Below are 22,072 nucleotides of genomic sequence, written 5' to 3'. Positions count from 1 at the left end.
ACACGTCATGCACATACTCTTTCTCTCACACTTTTTCCCACAGCCTTTTACATACTCTTTCACACACACATTTTGACACGTTTGAAAATCAGAAACTTTTTGATTCATTAATTCAGGTTCAGCTTTGTCATTCTCTGGCTGCCTAAAACATTAAAGACTCTTCAAGTGAAACACAGTAGATGTGTGATTTGGACTTTCCATCATGCAGAGAAGCTGGACTCTGTTCTGCCAGGAGAAACATCCAGCACAGCCACACAAACGGCACAGCCATTTCTTTAAAAATGATTTTCTTCGAGATGTTGTTCACTTCACACCTGAATGTCATTTATATGTTCTGAATTTTGTTGAAAGGAGTTTTGATTTGATATTTTTTTTTTTTTTTATTAAAAAAGTACCAGCCCAGAGATTAACTTTAATTTAAACCTGACTGACTGTTTTTAAACTCCGTGCATATCTCAGCTTCAGTTAAATTGTACCTGCAGGCTGTGTACTTAAATGCTGCCACAGCTAAGAAGCCTAAAATGGGTTCAATTTGTCAAATTATGGCAATAAAAGATTAGAGTTTAGGGAATGTGCAAATTTGCAGTGTGTATACACCAGTAGTTTTGAATTCATTTCAAGACAAACAAGTCAATTTAAGTATATTTTTCTACGTAGAAGCCAAACTTTGTGCACAATACATAATTCGGACTTCCTCATTGGCACAGCCAGCAAATCTAAACATCATAACTGAAAACAGCCGTCGTAATCACACTTTGTTTTAAAATGTGGTGACTGGAAAATGCTTACTGATATGGAAACTTCATCAGACTGTGACTTTGCTGGGTACAGAGCAGCAATCAAACAAATTCTCTCAGAAAAACAAAAAGGTTAAAGATGGACAGGTGCAAAGACGAAAAGATGGTGGGAGTAAACAAACAAACAAACAAGTGTCAGGAAGGAGGAGCTGAAGTAGTGGGTGGAAGTGTGAGGACAGACAGGAGTGTGTGTTGGCGTTGACAGGTCTTTGGGCCACCATAGAGAACATCACCTGCAACACTAAGGGTGGTCTGAACCCTGGAGGTCATCCTGGAAGAGACGGTGGGGGGCCAATTATAATCGTCAGAGAGATGTAAGCCAGATCTGACACAGTTTTCACAGGCAGTGTTTATGATCATAACCTTTAGACTCAGGTTTGTGTGTGTGCTGTTGAAATTGTTTTTGAAGTAGTCCCTTGTCTCTTAAAGTTCACAGCCTTGTGAAAATTGAGATGAGGAATCTACAGAAAGGGCACAACTCCGACACATCAATAGCTGCACTTTATGGTCGATGCTGCTGCTTTTTTACTACATTCACATATCCGTGTTATCTTAGGCATCCGATTTAATGCTGTAGTAAAGATACTGCTATGCATTTTACGATGGACGAAATTTTTTGAAAATGTTGTACAGATGCTTTAACACAAGCTTACATCCAAGTCCAGCGCCCTGCAGGTTGGTCTTGTTAGCCGAAATAACCACAAGCGCTCTGTTTTTCCCCACTGCTCCTTTTCCTCCTTTTTGATTAAAAGAAAACGAACAAGCACGAGCCCGATAAAGACACACAGGGGCATTGAGTGGTGCAGGAAATGACCTGTTATTTCTAGTGTTTCTATGGTTTCCTGCCACACAGGCTCCGAACGTCCTGATGGATAAGGCTGAACTCTCATCACCTTGAGATGGAATTACTTCAGAGGGAAAAGGTGTCACTTTTTTTTTTTTACCCTGCAGACACAGTGCAGCCTGTGTGAGGTGGAGGAGTTCAATGTAAAGAGTCTTCATGACCTAATGGGTTTTGACGGAGTATGTTAGATGAAGATCTTGTGTGTGGTACATCAGCATGCAACACTCACTGAATCATCTCTTTCCAGGGACTCCCAGGACCTCCAGGGAAGCCAGGCCTGGCAGGCAAGAGGGGTGCTCGGGTAAGTCTCCTCGGCTTTAAACAGCTCCAGGAAAATCAAATACACTTCAATTTGTAACATCTAGAAATAATTTGGTGTTTTACCTCAAGATTTTTTTTAATGGAAAGGTATAAATAGAAATGTCTTCATTTAGGTTTATAGTGGGAATCTATGTGTGTGTGTGTGTGCTGTGTTTGTGTGTTTGTGTTTGTGCTACTGCTGCTGACGTAGGTGTTGACTGAAAGCTCAAAGACAAACAGTCTTCATAACCTCCTCCGGCAGAGAAGTGACTCAGAAAGACAGACAGACGCACAGACAGGCGACGGCCGAGACGACTGTATCTGCGCGTCTCGGCCCAAAAGGCAAAGTCCTGGTCTGTTTTCTGCAGTCACAATAATAACCTGCAACAGCCGGGCTCCCACATCACTTTAAATCCCTCCTGTCAACCAGCTGACACACACAAACTCTCTCATACTCACACACAGAGTTTTCCTATGTCAGCAGATTGACCATATTCAGCACGGGGCTGCGAGTGCTGACCTCCCACCCCTAAGCATAAACAGGAAAGCTCCTATAAAGACGGCCTTTCAAAAGGCTGCCTGTGCCACAGGATGCCTAATAAAAGCACTGTAAACAGACAGAGAACACATGGCTCCTCTGGACTTTCTTCTCCTGCCTGAGCTGCTGCACCAAGACTTCATAGGAATCCCATTCTAGACTCATGAAAGGCCTCTTTTTCCAAGGCAGTTAAATAGATATAGTCTCATTCAAGGGTCTTCTTTCAGAAATTCTCCTTTGCTTCCTCTGTTTCTCTCAGTCCCTAATGTATGAATTCAGACTGACATTTTTTTAAGTGACAAGTAGTGTGGTTCTATTGCAGCGTCCACACGATCTAAACTGAAATCTTCTCAATAACATTTGGATGGATTGCGATTGAATTTGGCAGCGTTATTCCCATTGCACTGAATGCCCTCTCTTGCCAGCATTTAGGTTTATATTTGTGTTTTTGAAAGAAATGTCTCAACAGCTGTTGGACGGATTGCTATAAAACTTGGTGCGGACATTCATTCCTCCCTCAGGACGGATTGTAATAACTTTTTCTTTTTCCCTCAAAAAATAAAATGGCGTGACCATCAATTTCAGTTGTTTAGCACTAAATAGCAATTATGCTAATCTAAGATATCGAACAGGCAGAAATATTGTACCTGCTAATCATCAGTGTGTTTTTTAGCATGCTGATGTTAGCATTTAGCGCACACAAGTACAACCTCGATGCTAGCATGGCTCCAGATTTAGTCTGGTTTTTTTTCCATATTACAGATGTGGATAAAATCTGTCTCCTTGTTTTACAACTTTAATTACGTGTATATATTTTAAACAAGAAACTCTAGTGGTCTAGACAGTAGATTCATCTAAATACATCAAAAATGAATAACTACACTGCATATATGTTGTATTTGGATGTATTTGCCTTTATATTTCTGTTTTTTTTAACTATTACTTCGTTTTTCTGTGCCTGAGAGACTCTTAAGCTAAAGTCCTTGTGATCCTACACGGCTATAGATGTATAAGGAGCTCTTTGTCTGGCTCTAATTAAAGCTATTTAAGTCCCATCAGCACCTCCAGTCCCGTCTGTTATGGCAGTTCCACAACATCAGTCCCACTTAGGTGTATTTCTGATCCAAATCAAACCTACCTGGAATAAAACTTTAATTGGGCTTAAAAAAAAAATCTAAGCAGAGAGCTTTGTGAACTTGGTCATGCCAAGTATGATTCTTAGTGGAAATATTTTTTGCAGAGCCCAGCTGCAGCTTTTCTCACTTGGAGAAAGCTGCAGAAGACTCAAGTTTTTTAAGAACAGCTTCTATAGTTAAAACTAGAGACAATGAATCAAAATAATGAATAGTATTGATAATTTCTCAACAAATAATTTGAAAAATCAGTTGCAACAAACAGGTTGGACTGGTTTGGACAGTTCAACTGTGACTTGCTGTTGGTGAAGCTCCAGTGACTTGTGTCCAACCTCATACATCAACACTATGTCTCGACCAATCACCCCATACTGATTTACATCCTGGTGACTTGGACATGGTCTTTGTCCGCCACAGATAAACAGCTAAACCAGCTGTTGAACTGCCAGCGGCATTGTCAGTGGAAGTGGTTGGTTTGCAAAGCGCAAACAATGAAAACAAGTCTTTTCAATAAAAAAGCACTTGTGAAGGCCATCGGTTTTGATGCCACTTTAACTGGGGTCACTTGCAAACACACCGCCAGTGTCTGACTGTGACCTCACAGTCATTTTGTTTAACACACACACACCAGCACACATCGGGGCTCACACGGGAGCGCATACATGCCGCAGCACTAATCCCACACTGTGGCTCAGACATGTGTGGCTGTGTTTATGGCCTGCTGATATGACGAGTGAGACAGATTATGGAGTTTTCCTGTAAACAACAGCATTTATCAAGTTTAATTGCCGCTGCCATGTGTGTGTGCAAACTCGGAGATGCATGTAGGCATATTAACACACACGCAAACGCGCACTCCACGCAAAAACAGGCTGCGCACACTTTCCCCTCACGGCCAGATGAGAGTGTGGTTTCAATTTAGGCAAAACATTCAGTTGCTGATGACTGAAATAATTAACTCCAAATCTGAATTTATGCTGCAGGCTCACAGGTGGCGAAGCATGATTTGATCATGAGCATCATCCTCCAGGTGAAAAACTAGTTTACTCTCAGGGTTTTGCTGAAAATAGCTGTTATCAGCTCCACACGTTTTTTTGCACGACTTTCCGTAGCCTTGGATTACTGGAAGTCTGTATGATGACACACAGAGCACCATTGAGCCCAAGAAGAACCACCCATGAACCTTGACCTCTGATCCCACACATGTGAGTGTGAGATGCCGTTGCTATGGCAACGGATGTCAGTACAGACGCTTCTGCTAGGTGTCCGTGAATAGTCAGGCGGAGCTTTTGTTTCAAGTCTGTTTGTGGGTGTGGAGGGACGACGGTTGGTAGAAGGGTGTGAGAGGAAACGTGGATGCATCCTGAGAGCACAGGCCCCGTATCTATCCGAGGACCGGCTGCATGTTCGTCTGGAGTCTGCTGGGTCAAAAGGGTCTTTGTCTGAGTGAAAAAAATCTCTGTCACCCATCTTTCCTCATGCTTCCCCTCCAAACTGCTCCTTCTGTCACTAAACAAATTTCCCCCACCCAGCTCCACCGGTACGAACTCAGATCCCTGCTGCACATACAGGAACCTGCAGAGCTTTCAAATGAATAAATGTGCTGAGCTCCACCAAGGGCTGTGTGTTGGGCTCTTTTGGTAACAACAGTCAACAGATTAGCTTTTTAAGGGTCTTTATAATCCCCAGAGTAAACTGTGTGTATGGATCTCTCCTCTGGAAACATTACTGTAATAAGCTCCATGACTGTAAAAATCACAGACCGTTCTCTAATTCACTATTTTGGCAATCCTCATTGGGCACTTCAATGCATTTTTAAATACCAGATTTTAAATGTGCTGGCACAATGTTAGCTGTTGGTTTCCATCGTAATTTTCAAACTTGTCATTGCCATTGTGAGCTATTACTGTTATTGTTGTAAATGCCTTAATAATACTTTGGATTACTTACTATTTCCTTTTTCATATACTCCGTCCGCTGCATGATGTATTTAGCTCTTAAAGCGTTAGCTTTTGAAGCAATTCATTCACCCTGTCTGTTTCTATTATTATGAAGTTTTACTGTAATTCGTGTGACATTAGGCTGCAAATTCCACTCTTTTTTATTCAAAAATGGCAAAACACATGCTTAAGACTAGAACAAAGAGTGAAATAGTTTCCTTATTTCCCAAGAGGAAAAGTTTCTGTTGCATGCGTGTGCCGACTGGAATCTAATAATTATGATGTCCAGCCGTTTCACATGTTCTCTTGATCTGATATTAGTTAATCAGATCTTGCCCCATCAGCTCTTATTTGGCACGGCATCATACATAGTTTCTTTTATCTTTAAAACGCTGACTGTATATACATTTAAAGTGTCTTTTACAAGCTGCAGTTGAAAGTCAGACTATGTTTACAGCATAGCCCACTTAAAGGGCTCGTCTAAAATATTCTGTGTGGGAATGTAACCTTGGGAGTGAAGTCAGGCGTCCAGATTTAAGTGCATGCATGGTATATCTTGGCTGTAGGTTGCACATATGGTGTTGGACATTTTTGCAGATTCAAGCACAGATATTCATAAACATCAGGGGCTATCGTTTGTTTTGATTTTCTCTATTTTGCCTCGACTGAGAATTGCACAAAGCTAGCAGCGTTATTACCACAGGAACCACAGCAACGCCCTGCATCGCTGTTCAGAGCGTGGTGTTTTTTTATTTGATAGCCCTCAGCTTGTGTGTGCCCCACCCTGGTCTTCTCTAATTAGACACCTGTTGTGAGAGAAAGGGACACGACATGGAGGCAAGAGTACTGTACCAAATGTTGGTGCCTACCAGTGCACTGCCTAACCTGCGGTGAACCACAGGGTTAATTCTGAAGCATGTAATTCAAACATGTCTAGTTTGTTTAGGTTTACAGTATTTAGGGCAAAAGAGCGGCATCCCGTAACACTGTCTGGACAGACCAACTCTCGAGGAATGCCAGCTGCATACAAACCAAAAAAAAATGAAAGGGGAAGACTGTGGGAGGACCAGAGGCAAGAGCTTTAAAACTTGAGAACCCTTGGAATGAAAATATCTTCAATGTAAACCACAACAAGTTCAAAACAGATCAGGTGTTTTTGCCATTAGTCTGTTCGGAAATCTTGAGTGTCTGTGAATCACAACAGGTAACACCTTCGTAATGTCCTGTTCATTCATGAAAAGCTCCGTCTCACGTGAATCAGACACAACAGTCATCAAAGCACTCTTTGACAGCAAGAGCAGTTGCAGCAAAATGGATTTATGTTGTCATGTCTGCACACGACCAGTATGTCTGTTTTTGAAGGACTTTTTTGTGGAGCTGTATAACCCAGCCCAAACCTCAGACTACTTTTTTTTTTTTCCTCTGTGGGATGATAGAGAGCTGCCTGTCTGATGTCAGTTGGCTTTTTGATGCTGCACACCAGATCACGCTCACATAATGGCTTCCTCATTTGTTTTTACTCACCTCAATGAAACTCATTGACCCGGCTCTTAAAGCAGTTGTGGGTCTTTTTCTGCCCTCTCTGACTCGCTCATCCCCCTTGACCCAGGATGGGGGTTGGGTTAGGGGCCCAAGGGTGCTACACCACGTGGAGGGCAGTAGTGAGGTCAGCGATCCACAGGAAAAAAGTCACTCAGAGGAAGAGAAGGCAGACAGTCGGACAGACGGATGAATGACGGAGATGTGGAGACCCCCCGGGTGCTTCTGTCTGTAGGCTGTTGTTCAAACCAAAAGAAAAACGGGTGAATATTCATGATCTGGCTTCCAGAGTTTTTCTGCTAAACCTTCCCATGGGGGGCCACTGGGCAGAGTGATATGGTTCACATTACCAATATGCTGCCACCGTAGATCTCGCCGTGTTGTGTTCATTTCCTTGGCAACTGGCAGCGTGGACAGAAACGCATACCAGCGGAGGAATTCAACATGTTATGATATGGGATGATCTGCATTACTCATTAAGATGCCTGGCAAATGTGTGTTTGTTTGTGTGTGTGTGTGTGTGTGTGTGTGTGTGTGTGTGTGTGTGTGTGTGTGTGTGTGTGTGTGTGTGTGTGTGTGTGTGTGTGTGTGTGTGTGTGTGTGTCAGGTAGTGGGTGGGTCGGGGGCTTAGTGGAGTGTGAGGCAAAAGGCGGGCAGGGAAACCACATCCATATGGTGAAGCAGCTCCAGAGAGACCCATTTTTCATAACCTTCTACCCCCAACACCAAATACCTCACCACCACCACACATGCACACACACTCTCACACACACACACACACACACACACACACACACACACACACACACACACACACACACACACACAGAGACAGAGCCACACACAGCTGATGTATAGGAAAATAGGTTAAAAAAGCACGAGGGCTGAGGTTCTCCAGACAGTCTTTGTCCCCCCCACCCCCATTCTCTGGTCTCTTTCACTGTAGCTGAGCCACAGTCTGCATCAGCTCCATCCCCATATGAAGACTGATTGAGATCCCCATCACCTTTTGATTATGTTTCCCTCTTTCTGGCTTTTCCACAGGGCGCCCCCGGTCCCCATGGTAACCCCGGCCGACCTGGTCCACCTGGGCTCAAGGTACACACTCTTAGTCTAACTCATGATCACAAGTGATTTTTCCACGTGAAACGGAAACATGATTGTGTTCCTGCCTCTTTCGTTAATTTAATAAAAAGTTTTTGATATTCTCTTGCCTCTAAGGTGAATGATAATCCTATGAGGAAATGTTACATTTTCAGTTTTTTAAATATCAGCTGGAACTCATAAAGGAGTAGACAGTTATTGGAGCTTAATGGCTAAAGAGTCAGGTCCATCAAAGTTCACAGCAGGACTTCATATCTGGCAGCTCTAGACACCACACACCACAGAGCTTAATGCTGACGATCACTTTAACATGTGTGCTTCACACAGACTTTCTGAATATTTTTTGAATTCTTAGAGATGTCAGCTTTCTGTGTTGACAAAATATTCTCTAATATATGTTGACATAAACTGTTATTTTACATTTCTGTGCAAAATGAATGTGAGTCCGTGCTTCCACTGAAACCCGAGTGGAGAGAGAAAAAAGAGGTGTGTTGACACCAGGGGGTCGAAATGATTTATCAGAGCTCCAGGGAAAGACATTAAGAGTCGGAAAGTGAGAACTCCAAATAAATCTGTCCAATTTTAACGCGTGAACAGGAGATGACCCTGCCCAAGACAAATTCTCTGCTTCCCCCTGTGTGATTGTCTGGACTGATGTAAGCTTTAGCAAACACCCTTGACCTCTGACAATGTGTGCTTAGGGTACAGAGTGAGGTGCAATACCTGTATTTAAGGTGCATTATAAAAATGCCTTTACACAAATGACAACTGTGGTCACACCTCCCACACTCATCACCCCTGACCTTCACAAAGTCCCTCAGAGACTGTGCTAGTTGTTCTCTCTGTGATTTTTACATCAGTCCTTCTCTTTTTCTGTTATTTTAAATCCCATTCTGCACTTTAACCAAATCTCTTCCTATTATTATGCCCCTATTTTCTGCTATTAGCTCTCACGTACTTGGGGCATACACTCACTTTCTCTGTGAGAGTTAAATGACCACTTTAATGTCCATATGTTAAATACCTGCCAGCAGCTCTAAGCTTAGCTTAGCATAAAGACTGGAAACAGGAGTGGATTTTGTTACCTTTGAACAGCTGGCAATAGATCATCATCTCTTTCTCCTGTCTTTAAGCTAAGCTAGTTGTCTGCTGGTTGTAGCATTGTATTTAGCATACTGACATGAAGGTGGTATTGAGCTTCTCATGTTGGCAAGACAGAAAAATGTAACAAATGTTGAACAATTTGTCTGAGTGTGCAAAATACACAATTAACAAGGGTCATGATGGTATCTTTCTTATTTCACAAAACTGTTTCAGTATTTCCTTTAAAAAGAAAATCTGTTTATTATATGTGAAGCAAAGTCATTTGTTTTTTTTACTGAGATTTCATTAGTTCCTGGTCAACTAAACTAATTAACCAACAAGATCATTTTATATTACACATCTTACTTTAATAATCTAAAAGTGAGACATTACCTTGATAATAATAGTCAAGGTGACGTCATGGTGACAGAGATTATCTGTAGCTCCTGCCAATGTCCTTTGGGCAACAAGCCACATGTTGATACAGGTTGTTGGCACAATGAACAGTTTCCACTTGTGGTAAATAGAAATTGCTGTGGACTTGTGGTGAAAGGAATAGTTCAACATTTTGGGAAACTCACTTTCTTGCTGAGAATTGCAAGGACGATTTTACTGTAATGTATAAATAATGTCTGGTTAACATAGCTTATCAAAAAAACTGAAAACAAAAGTGAACAGTCTGACTGTCCAGATGTAACAAAGTCTTCTTACAAGTTAAGCTCACCAGTAAACATGTGTTGTCAGGTAAACACAAGGATCTTCAGGAGTGATCTGAACTTGTGCCTCAGTGAATGAACACTTCAGTAAATTGTAGGCAGACTGGTGCAGAGCGGGCTGGCAAGTGTGTTGAAAGAAAGATTATGACGCGTTTGATGTCTCGGGGTGCGCTGCAATCTTTGCTCTTTCATCGTTAATAAATGAAACAAAGTTGTAAATGGCAGGGGTCCCAAAAGGGAAAGAGAGGTAGTCAGCACGCAGTGTAATTTCCGATCCATCGCTTTGATGTGCTGAAGCCCCGTTATTGTTACCTGCTGACAATGAAGCTTGGTGTGTGTGTGTGTGTGTGTGTGTGTGTGTGTGTGTGCGTGTGTGTGTGTGTGTGTGTGTGTGTGTGTGTGTGTGTGTGTGAGACTGAAGGAGCACTGAGCCCAAAAAGAAAAGCATCTGTATTACTGAATTTCACACAGTCACATGACAACTCAATCCCTTTTCTATTTTCACTTTTGGACCTTTTATTCAATATTATGTTATTTATGGAAAAAAGCTTTTGCAGCTTTAAGTCCAAATGAAAAGTTTTGGCCAGAGAAATTATTTAAAAAAAATATAAAATGCGTACGTTGGGTCATTTTCACCTATACAAAATTATCCTTTGTGTTTTTCTTTCTCTCAGGGCAAAAAAGGTGACCCTGGCATCTCACCTGGGCCAGCACCTAAAGGAGAGAAGGTATTATATCCCTACTTTACTTACATGCTACATTAGTTGGTAACAACACCCCGTTTGGCATGCTTTGAGTACATTTATAATTGCTATTTGCATAACCCGACATTCCTGCCATTTGACATTCTCACTTTGTGTTCCAGGGAGACTCAGGGATTATGGGCCCGGTTGGACTGACTGGCCAAGAGGGTCGAAAGGTAAGACTGAAGAACTCAGCTCCCTGTAGAGCTTTCGATAAAGTTACTTTCAATAAAATAAAGTTAAAGATCTTCTGACATGCCCATATTCCTGCTGATGTTTTGTGTGAGAATACTGCTTACATCTGCAAACTTTGACATCTTTGAATCGTTTGGGAAAGACAGTGCATGAGTCATTGTCACCCTTTTTTTTGTGTGTCATTTGTGTATTGTGTCTGTGTGGTCTTGTTTGTGTATAATCCACTCATGTTTGATCTCTCCTCCTTCCTGATTCTCTCCATTTCTCTTTCCCCTTTTCTGCTGTGCTCACCACTTATTCCATATGTTTCACTGGATCCTGCACAGAGGGCTCTTAGTATTGGCAGGAAGGATGTCATAGGAGATGAAGGGGGAGGGTTTTTTGTCAACAGGGGAAACAGGATGGGGATCTTGCACTCGTGCACCCAAACACAAAATTACCAGTGTCTTAGATGTTCCTAAAGTCACAAGTTAAGTGATTCCCGATTCATTTGTCAAAAAATAGGACAAATGGGTGTGTAACAAGCACCGTCTGAGAGGGAGTCTGTCTGATTTGTGTGTCTTTGTTCATGCAGTCCTGTGTGCATGTAAAACAGACATCAAATTATAGCTGTGATTCCCAAACGAGCGTGCTCGTCCCCTGAGGGTACTTCAGCAGTTAGAGCTCAGCACGTTTAAAAAAGCAACAGCAATTACCTGAATACTACGTGCGGCAATTAAGCATGCAAGCTCGCTAACACTTGTTAGTTTGCTAGCAGAAGAGAAGAAGAATGAGCTTTAAGCTACAAGTAATGTAAAAATAGTTGAAATAGTTTGCTAAAATTCATATAATAATCATCAAAATGGGTCACTAAGCAACAGATGAAATAGCAAAATGTTGAAGGTAAAATTGTTGTTAGTTAGTTTTAAGTATTAAACTGCAAAAAAAAAAACAAAAAAAAACTAAAAGTCGTGTCTAAATGGTTTAATTGAGGCTTCTGCTGCTCCAGGTGCTTTTAGGACAAATTCAGTATAATAGTGTTAAATAAACTCCAACTGAAATTAGTCAATTGAAAAGAATACAAGTGCCAATAAGCCAAGACTGTAAGCCATTATCACCATGTGTTTCGATGCTTCTTGTGTGCTCGTCAGGTCTGCACCAAAATGGTCCATTTCCCCTTCTCCCAAACAAACAGTTGTAAACACACATTGAAATGCATCAACTTCGAGTGAAGTGGAGGAATTACTTAAGTAATTGAATAAAGCAGGTAGACTGTGTGCATTTCAGCAGAGGTGTAACGCTGCTTTCTTCTCACAGCCACAGCGCTCTGTAACAGTGTCAGACTCGAGCTGGACGTCTATCTCAAGCTCACCATATGGCTTCGGTTAGGAGTCTGCTTCTCTGAGTGTGTGTGTCTATGTCCATTTGTGTGTCTCTCTCTGTTCACACACACTCAGCCTGGATGGAACAAAATGTAAAGCTGATGGAAAAATTTCACAGACGGCTTTAAACTAAACGGCAGTGATTTGAGGGCCTATCAGAAGGTCAGCCAGTGACGTTTGAATCACAGCCGCAAGTGACAGCCCATTGACCTCTAATACAACTCACATTAGGCAAAATGATTGTTTTAGCATGAGGGTAAAATCACCTGACAGGGACAGAAACACACTCTTTACCATCAGCAGCACTTTCTACCTGTGTGCTCTGAGATGAGCCATGCAGAGGCTCAGTAAATTGTCTTAATAAAACCCAAAGGCATCCTATAGCCGCTACTTATCAGAATGGCATCCTAGCTCGTTGTCTGGGGACTTGTCGCCATAGCAACTTCATCCCAACACACACACACACACACACACATACACACAGACTGACATCATCAGAGTAGGCCTCAGGTATTAGTCAATGAACCACAGACATGTTGACTGTAAAGGAAACTTGTTAAATTAACCACAAGGAGTCGACTTCCTTTCCGTACACAAACACAGAGAAGCTCATTAACTCCTTTGTCATTGTGCAAAAAGTATGTCATGATAACTTGCTGGAGTCCTCAGCAGCTCCTTTCTTTTAATTAATCCTACGTACATACAGTGGTGTGACAGATGTGTGAGTCAGTCTCCGAGTTGCACTGTAACAGCACAGACCGTCTCAAACAGGCTTTGTTCTGTTCGTTTTCAGTCCACTCAGGTGGAAAGTCCCAGGCGTGTCCAGTCTTGATGCAGGTCTCCTCACTGAGACACCATGGCCTGGTGCGAGCACAATGCATTATTGAAAAGAAATGATGACTTATATTGCCATTGCATTTCACTCTTACGGCCACCCTGAAACACTGGTGTGCTGTTTCTTCCTCTTCGTACCTCTCTTGATGTTTCTCTCTGTGTCGTTTGCTTGGATTTCTGCGGTTTAGGAAAACGGGACAGCGGCAGCTTTTCCTCCCTTCCCCTCCACCGTTTTTGACTCTCACACACTCACCCACAAACTCACGCACAAACATACTGGCTCTAAATCAGCCTCAGTTTGACGTTTCAGCCGGGAATTCTGGAATTTGGCTGCTGGTTTTCCATGGAAAACTTTAATGGAGAAAGCAGTGGTTGCCTTTTAAAGTGCGATAGTAGTGTTTGATTTTACACCGTCAGAGAAGCCAAGCATGTTCCGCTCTTTACAACATTTTTTCTACTAAGCAGAGTCTGAATGGTTTTTCAGTATGGCAGGCAGGGTCAGGGAGAGGGGACGCGCACCGGGCCAAACCTCAACTACAAGGCCACATTACAAGCCACACGTCTCACCTTACCGCCTCCATCCTTCTGTATCTCTCCCCACTGCCTGTCGGTCTGTCTCTCCTCACTCTCTGTCTGTCTTTTCTACATCTGTCTTTCACACTGTCTGTCCTTTTTCAACCTGAAAGCCAAGATACACCGTCTAGTAGCGTTCTAACTTTCATTTGCAGGGTTTTAAATACACATTCCCACAGTCAGAAGTGCTGATCTTAATACTTAATAGTTCACCATCAGAGTGGTTTCAATATTTTCTTCTGATTCTTGGCAATAAATCAAGTATGAATTTTTTGCTCCAGCTGTCAAAGTATTTCTGTAAAACATCACAGAATTATACTTCCAACCACCTGGAACTGTAATATCATATTTTGTTTTGAATAACTACAAAGAAATATTATATGCAATAGTTTTGCTATTTGCTTTCAACTACTGTTTTTCGTCTTCTTTTGAAAGACTGGATTTATTTTGTTCCCTCGTAGTTTTGGTTTTTGGACCCAAAGTGGTGGTGCAGATCCTTTGGGTGTCATTACTGTTATCTTAAAGCAATTCATTTTTCAACTTGAACACAGATGTCAAGGACGTGTTCATCTGTGCAGCCATCAGTGACCTATCTGAAAAAGATGTGATTGGGCCAAAGATAAAGTCTTTAGTCAGCCAAAATGGAGTTAGGTAGGGGAGGAGTCATTGTGTAGACAGACAGCTGGAAACTAATCCCTAAACACTCATGTAGACTCAATGGTTTGTGTGTAACATTGTGGTAACATATGACTATCTTGAGACACATTATGTTAAGTCCTTGGTTATGAGAAGTCTACATGTACATGTGCTTTTCACATATGTTCCATACTAACATGTGTGATGGTCTCAGGGTAATGGATGTTAGGTACTTTACTACAGATAAGTTTCCACATGTCACTATGCATGTGAAAAATGTAAATGTGCTATAAATTCATAATGGATACTTCAGTTGCTGTTTGCTGTTAGTTTAGATTTTAGATTTTATGCAGATGATTTTCCTTTCTCGTGTAGTCCAAATCACAGTTCTCCTAACAAGAGTATCATGTGAATACTAAGACGGTGTATTAATCATACTTGCTCCTTTCATTTCTGCATGACAGTTTATTGTATGACATTAATCTGTCTGAAGACTTGTTCCAAACCAAACTCTCCGTTCACTGTTTAAACGAACAAATCCACATGCTCATCATCATTGTAATTACGGCAGAATCCAAATCAACCATCATTTTCTTTGCCTGTTTCACAAGTAGTCCAACAAATCACTGCTCTGCCTTCCAGTTGCAGTAGTTTATTAGAGATACTGTGTGCACGTAAACATGCTGTTAAAACTGCGGTTCAGACAGAGATGAGATGAGGAACCTTTTTTTTTTCCTTGCTGGGTAGATTTCAACCAAATTGTCCAGTCAGGTTCGTGCCGCTGTTTGTTTTGTCTGTGCCTGCCAGACATCCGCGTGGAGGGTTTATGTTCTGCTGTACATGCAACACATGCATGGAGCCAGACTATTACTCCGAGCAATCATCTGGCTCCATGCTGTAGAGGGATTCTGGAGAGCTAGAAGGTGGAAAGATGAAAGCGGAGATTAATGAAGTGAGGGGGGAGACTTCTGCTACCATGACACTGTCCAGTGGAGGACACATACTTTTTATTTGTAGTGTACAGTTGTAACCAGACATGTGGTCTCTACTTATTTGAACACCCACAATGTTAACTGTAGCTGGTAACAAGTCAGGAAAGTGACATATCATCGGCAGACACAATGTGGTCTGTTATTATATTTTAACCAAAATGCGCTTAGCGTTCCCCGGGGCGCTCCTCGGCTTAGTGGGGTGGGAGGGGTGGTGCTTACAGGGTGCTACCGGGGAGCTGTTGTAAATGAAAAGCATTCTGGTGGGTTTATCTGATTGAACACACATGCTCGTTAAACAAGTGGCATTGTAAACACAGGAAAACGGGTGGGAATGGCTGCTCTCATTAGCAAGCTCTTAATGAGTGAGATAAGAATCTGAGATGGTCGAGCTGAGGTTAAAGGGCTATGGTTAATACCCGGGAACCACAGCGTGTGTGTGTGTGCGTGTGTGTGTGTGTGTGTGTGTGTGTGTGTGTGTGTGTGTGTGTGTGTGTGTGTGTGTGTGTGTGTGGTAAGGGGACTTCACAACACAGCTTGGGAACATAAGCTGCTACACATGTTTGTACTATAAGTAAGCCATGTAATAAGATGGGGTATAATGAGGTACATGTATCTTCATGTGTGAATGTGTGTGTGTGTGTGTGTGTGTGTGTGTGTGTGTGTGTGTGTGTGTGTGTGTGTGTGTGTGTGTGTGTGTGTGTGTGTGTTATTCTGCCTGTCTGTGCATACATGCGTGCATGTGTTTTCGTGCCTGAGAATAGCCTGAGGTCACTACCTCCCCTGACAACACATGTTGTGTCAAGAAGTGGGTGGAAAGCAGAAATAAATTTGAAGGAGAAAATCAAGCCAGTAGGCTGCGGTCCATATAAACAGAGTGACTTTCAGGTTTAGATACGTGTAGGTGAACATCAAACAAACACAAATACATCAACAAATTATTATAAAATAAAAAATAACAACCGGCCATTCCAAATTTCCAAATGGAAGTTTTGAGACAGGCGCCATGTGTCTGCAATTGCACCCAACCCTGCTCTCGCCACAGTTCTGCTTACCAATAAGGCTTTCACAAAAATATGGAAACACACATTCCTGCTTGTGTTGTTGCAGCAGTCTGTCGGCACCTGCTGACATCTCTGTTTATTTTATGTGTATTACTCTGTTATTTTCATCCCAGCTCAGAGCATCTCCTCCTAGTGGTCCTTTGATGATGTGCACCAGATGATGTGAGGCGATCGTGGGGCACAAAAGTTCTCAACAACAAAGCTTTGATATGTTTTAGATACACAGAGAATGATGTGATGTTTACGGATTAGGTCTGTGATACAGGAGTTAACGAAAATGTACAAATATTTATTTGATTTTAACTCAGTCAACAATGTGTTATTGCAAAAATGTCTTGTTGACACAGTTGCTGTAGCTATTAAAAAGCAGAATTAGGAGTTTAATACTGAGGATGACTGTTTAAAGAGCTGACATGAAGCTGTAAGCCAGTGAGAGCGATCATGTAACATCATGGGAAGAGGGATGCTGTGTCCTCTTCTCCGGCTGCAGTCAGAAGACAGAGTTGAAGGATGATTTACAGGAACTCTGGGAGTCTTGGCTTGGTGCTTTGGTGCTGTGGTTTAGGAAAACGGGACAACAGGAGTCTTTCCTTTCTTTGCCCGTCTGTTTTTACTTTACTTTTTCCCTATTTTCTTTTCTCTCTGTCTTGCTCTCTCACTCTATCAAGCTGTGGTCTGGAGAAGGCATATCTTCCCACCTTTGATTTAGTTTTTCTCCGCTCTTTGTTGGGGGTCTGTGATGCTGTAGTCAGCAAAAAGTGTAGAAAATCACTGTGTCAGGCTGTCTTTAGTGTTGTAGTCTGCCCTGCATGCAGTGGGAGGAACCTGCTATCTGATTCAAACAGGAAGGCATTTATATACTCAACATGCCACGATCCTGGCACTGCCTCCCCAGCACCATAACTCTGTGAACACGACCAGTGGAAAGTCTGATCTCTTGACAGAAGGGCAGATTGATTCTTTGCATATGGAACTGAATTTGTCTGTTCGCATTAACATGCGCATTTTGACTCTGCAGAAAACTGCTCTTTTTATTCTCACACACCGAAGGAGATCCTCCCTCATGTTTGTCAGGTTTTTTACTTAACTTTAAACTCTTCCAGTCTTTGTGGGCTTTCTTTCATCTTTTCCTGTTTCTGTTATTGTTTCATACTCACTTATCATATCTGATTTGTGTCTCTGCAGGGACAGAAAGGTTACCCTGGTCCATCTGGACTCCCTGGAGAGCCTGTAAGTGTCTTTCTCTATTACATATATACTCTGTAAACTGTCTTCTCAAGTTTCTACTGTTCTTCACAATGCATTAATCTCACATTTAAGATTAACCTAAGATTAGGTCATGTTATTCAGTCACATTTGAAAATTCCTCCAATCAGCTCTTGCCTTTAGATGCTTCCCTTCACCTGATTCACATCCTATTACCTGTACTTTAAGCATTTGCCTTCATTACGTTGTGTAATCATGTTTTGCATTCACGGTGACCAGCTTGCTGATGTCTGATCACCTCATTCTTACCTCATTTAAAAAAAAAAAAAAAAAAAAAAAGCTCAATCCTCATCCACTCCCAGGTGGTTTAACCTTCAGTTTGCGTGTATGTGTGCGCGCATCGAGCACGCCTGCAGGGCAGCCAGATTAGATTAGCCTGTTATGAAGCACTGGTGAGGACAGACATCTGGCCAAAGCCCTGTGCTACGGCGATGCTCTCCAGGATATCAGAAAGTGATGCCAAAGAGAGAGAAAAAAATAGAGAGAAGAGAAACAGGAACAAGCCAACTAGGCCAACAGTGACACACTCATGGCTGTTACGCTGCAGCTTTGGACAAAGTTTCCCTTTGTCTTTCTTTCTCTGGATCTGTCGATACCACTCACCATTCAACGTTCAGTTTTTTTTACAGCACGTTAACTGATGCTATGTTATTATTCATCTGTGTTTCTTTCTTTAAACTGAGGAAATCACTTCTAAGGACTCTCTAATGTACTGTTTAGTGGGAGGAGACATGACTCCGGCTCTTACGTCCAGCCTTTGACTATTTTAAGCACGGAGCATCTAGCATTGTGTCCAGAGCTATTTCCAGTCGGGCTGGGTCATACTACTGTTTGTACAAATAGAAGACCTTAGTCATGAAAAGCAGAGTGGAACATTCCCCTCACTGTCACAATGTTTTAAGTGAGTCCCCATCTTCAGGATGATGTCATCAGTATAGGGAGTTCCCAAACCACTCATCATCATGGAGAACTTTTTCTCTCTTACCGTCATGTCCTCCCACTCAGTCCATCCTCAAACGCCCCCCTTTTTCCCACAGAACCGCTGTTGCTGCTGCCGCTGTTGCTGCTGCTGCTGATGGTCACGGCCCTAGCCTTGAGTCTTGAGTTACCATAGCAACAGTAATAACCATAACTGTTTGGCATTGTGAAGTCTCCAGCTAATGGGAGCAAAGGCCAGATGGTGTGCATAAAGTGTTGATGACTCTTTGTTACTGTAATACAGCACGGGCCGTGTCCAGAGCCCCTCCTCGCTGCTGGCCAGTTAAAGGTCCAAATCTCACTCTGCCAAATTCTTGTCTGGTTTTAACTGCCAGTGCTACGCACTATATTTATCCAAGAGAGGGACTGGCACGAAGTGAGCATGGCTGCACGTCCGGAGCGTGTCAAAGGAAGTTATACATGGACACTCGTACTCTGCGAGTTTTGGACACAACCTGCCTCTGTGCATGTGTCCGTGTCCATGTGCGTGTGTGTGTGTGTGTGTGTGTGTGTGTGTGCGTGCGTGCGTGCGTGCGTGCGCGTGTGTGTGTGTGTGTGTGTGCGTGCGTGCGTGCGTGTGTGTGTGTGTGTGTGTGTTTTGCTTTCTGAGAGTCAAATATACACACATACAAACCTAACACCTAATTAGCGCCTATGGTCTGTACACAGAACACAACTGAAAAGTGTGTACAGAAAAAAGTACTCAGCAGGAATGGGTCAAAAGTACAAGTACTTAAGTACCTGTTTGATGTACATGTACTTTACTTGAGTATTTCTATTTTAATTTATACTCCTTCTAACCCCAATCCTTTGATCATTTTAGGGAATATGGTGCAATAATATAAGTCAACAGTACATAAACAACTTCATATATGCTTAAGATTATCAGATGGACCAAATATAATAGTAAAATGCAGCTATACATATGTACCAGTAATATTTACTTAATGATAATACATATGTACTTGCACTTAAGTAACATTTCCAATACACACACTTTTTATATCAGTACTAGTATACATTGTTAGTAGTTACGATCAAATAAATCACAGCATTAGATTTTACATGAGTTTGGCTCCATCACACATAAGTACTATTATTTTCACTAGTATGTTGCACTATTGTCTAGCTGTATATATGTCTTTTACATGTATTATTTCTGTTTATGTGTTTCTGTGGATTTACAAGTTACAACCAGAGTCAAATTTCTTTTATGTGCGATCATACCTGGCCTATAAAGCTGATTCTGATTGAAAAGGTATATGTAGTATAAACTATATTAAATGTACTGCATGTATATGTGCATATAAAGATACACGGAACCATAATGATGAACAATAAACCAACATTTTCCTTACTGATCAAATACGATTGGATATTTTAAGGAGATAGATGCCTATAAACAAAAAATGTACATTTATTTTGTCTCATGGTAAACAGTAGATCTCCTTGTCGTGTAACCTTAAAATGTGAAAAACAAATCAAAACAAGCTCAGGGTCATTAAAAAATATGCATATTAGAGACTGAATTGACACCAGATAACTTTTACCCTCACGACCACTTTGATGCAAAGTGAATGCATTCATGCTCTGAATATACTTGGCTCATGTCCCTGCATTTGATCCCCTCTGCTCTCTGAAGCCGTTCACTACTGTTCAGAATGGCCTGCCTGTGTGTTGGTGTTGCTGTAGTTTTGATCACCCACCCTGCCTCGCTCCCTCACCCTCTCACTTCTCTCTCTGTCTCTCTCTCTCTTTTTTCCCTGCAGGGAGAGCAAGGTCCAGTCGGAAGCCCAGGTGCCAAAGGTTATCCTGGCAGGCAGGTGCAGTAAATCCTCTGCTGTGACTGGTACAGTTGTAGTCAGGGCCATAGTAAGGGCAGGGGTCCAAGTGGAATTAGGTTAATGCTGAACAGAGGACTTGGAGAAAAATATTTGAGTAAATACTGAATAGAGGAGCTGGAATATATAAAAAAAAAAAAAAAAGTCCAGAACTTTAACATCACATGCTGCAGCCTCAGAAATTACCATGAGCATCTATTGCTTAGCTGCTGTATAGACATGTACTGCAATATCATTTTCAGGAGTACCTGTTATTGTGTCCTCTCCCTCTACGGAGGGTTACTGGTGTTTAGCATGGAGTAGCATTTCAGGACATGTGTCTCTATTGCATCACCTTATTTAAATATTATAATACAGGTAAATTGTTTTAGCTATATTTTAGTAAAAGTGTTTGGCTGTTAAAATAAAGTTGTCCTCTTTGTTTTTCAGGGTTTACCAGGACCTATAGGACCAATAGGGCCTAAAGGCGTTCGGGTAAGGACACTCAACTTCTTCCCTACAAATGTGCTGCTCATGTTTGATTTTATCCATCTAAATGAGAAACATTGATGCATTGACAGGATCATGGAATATGCTTAAAGGCAAAGCTGTTTACTGTTTTACTTAACAATATTTATAGAGGAAGGCTGTGAATCTAATTTCAAACACATAGAAAGCTGTTTAATTAGGGATACTTTTTGCTCTAATTATAGTGCTGCATGACAGCATGTATGTACACTCTGATGCAACAACATCCGAATGCATGCATGTATGGAAGCATGCGTGTACTTAGGTGCACCAGCATCCTCCTCCGCACACATAAACACATTCATACACACACAAGCAGTGTAGCACGATTAATAGTATGCTATACTCACTTGTAATGTAAACATTGTGCTACTGTACGCAGACACTTACTGAAAGGCTGGCCGTTGATAAGCCTCCGCACACACAAACACACACCCTTTAGGTACACAAACAAAGAAACACAACCTCATGGACACAAACAGATTTTTATGTTGCGTTCCAATAAAGGTTCTTTATCAGCTTCCCTTGGCTGCTCCAAAGCCTCCCCTGCCCCCACTGGCTGGAATTTCCTGTTTTAGCTCCGTATGAGGCCCTGCTGTCTTAAGGAGGCATTCGAGTCCCCTCTCTCTCCCTCTCTCTCTCTCTCTCTCTCTCTCTCTCGCTCTCTCTCTCTCACTGGGTCACCTTTCTACATATTCTGCCCTCTCTTTTGCAGCATATTCCATATTGTGTAAACTCGCTAGACTCACGCTCGCCTGCAGCAAGCATCTCGACCGTTCCCCCGGTGTTCAACTGTATGGTGTTTGTGCTTGTTTTCCTCCTGTGTGTCGTCTCCACTGCACTGACAGCCCAGTGGGATGTCCTGGCTATCTTCAGAGATCCCTGGCGTGAGGGTATGTGCCCTTGGACTACATCGTGGAAGCCAGCACCATGCAGTCCATGGGCATATACACTTGCCTCATGGCTTGGTTCTTCATGGAAGCCCACCTTTATCCATGGTGGACCGTCTGCCCCTGAAACCCAGCAGTAGAGCCGATGGGAGTTGCTGCTGCTGCTGCTGCTGCTGCTGCTGCTGCGTTTATAGCGTCCAG

At 42.2% G+C, this 22,072-nt stretch overlaps 1 protein-coding gene across 1 annotated transcript in view; it reads left to right on the top strand.

Annotated features, from left to right (window-relative positions):
* col27a1a (collagen, type XXVII, alpha 1a) overlaps positions 1–22,072 on the top strand; it is a 67,261-nt gene that overhangs the window by 13,612 nt on the left and 31,577 nt on the right. The window contains exons 4-10 of the mRNA XM_069169355.1: positions 1,889–1,942; positions 8,136–8,189; positions 10,669–10,722; positions 10,860–10,913; positions 17,575–17,619; positions 20,403–20,456; positions 20,904–20,948. Coding sequence (XP_069025456.1) covers positions 1,889–1,942; positions 8,136–8,189; positions 10,669–10,722; positions 10,860–10,913; positions 17,575–17,619; positions 20,403–20,456; positions 20,904–20,948 — 360 coding nt within the window. The remainder of the gene's footprint in view (positions 1–1,888; positions 1,943–8,135; positions 8,190–10,668; positions 10,723–10,859; positions 10,914–17,574; positions 17,620–20,402; positions 20,457–20,903; positions 20,949–22,072) is intronic.

Source organism: Embiotoca jacksoni, unplaced genomic scaffold, assembly GCF_022577435.1.
Source record: "Embiotoca jacksoni isolate LCO1_2020_lvr unplaced genomic scaffold, fEmbJac1.0.p SCAF_10, whole genome shotgun sequence".
Lineage (NCBI taxonomy): Eukaryota > Metazoa > Chordata > Actinopteri > Embiotocidae > Embiotoca > Embiotoca jacksoni.
The sequence above is the reverse complement of the archived record's forward strand: the minus strand, read 5'-3'. Positions and strand labels throughout refer to the sequence as shown.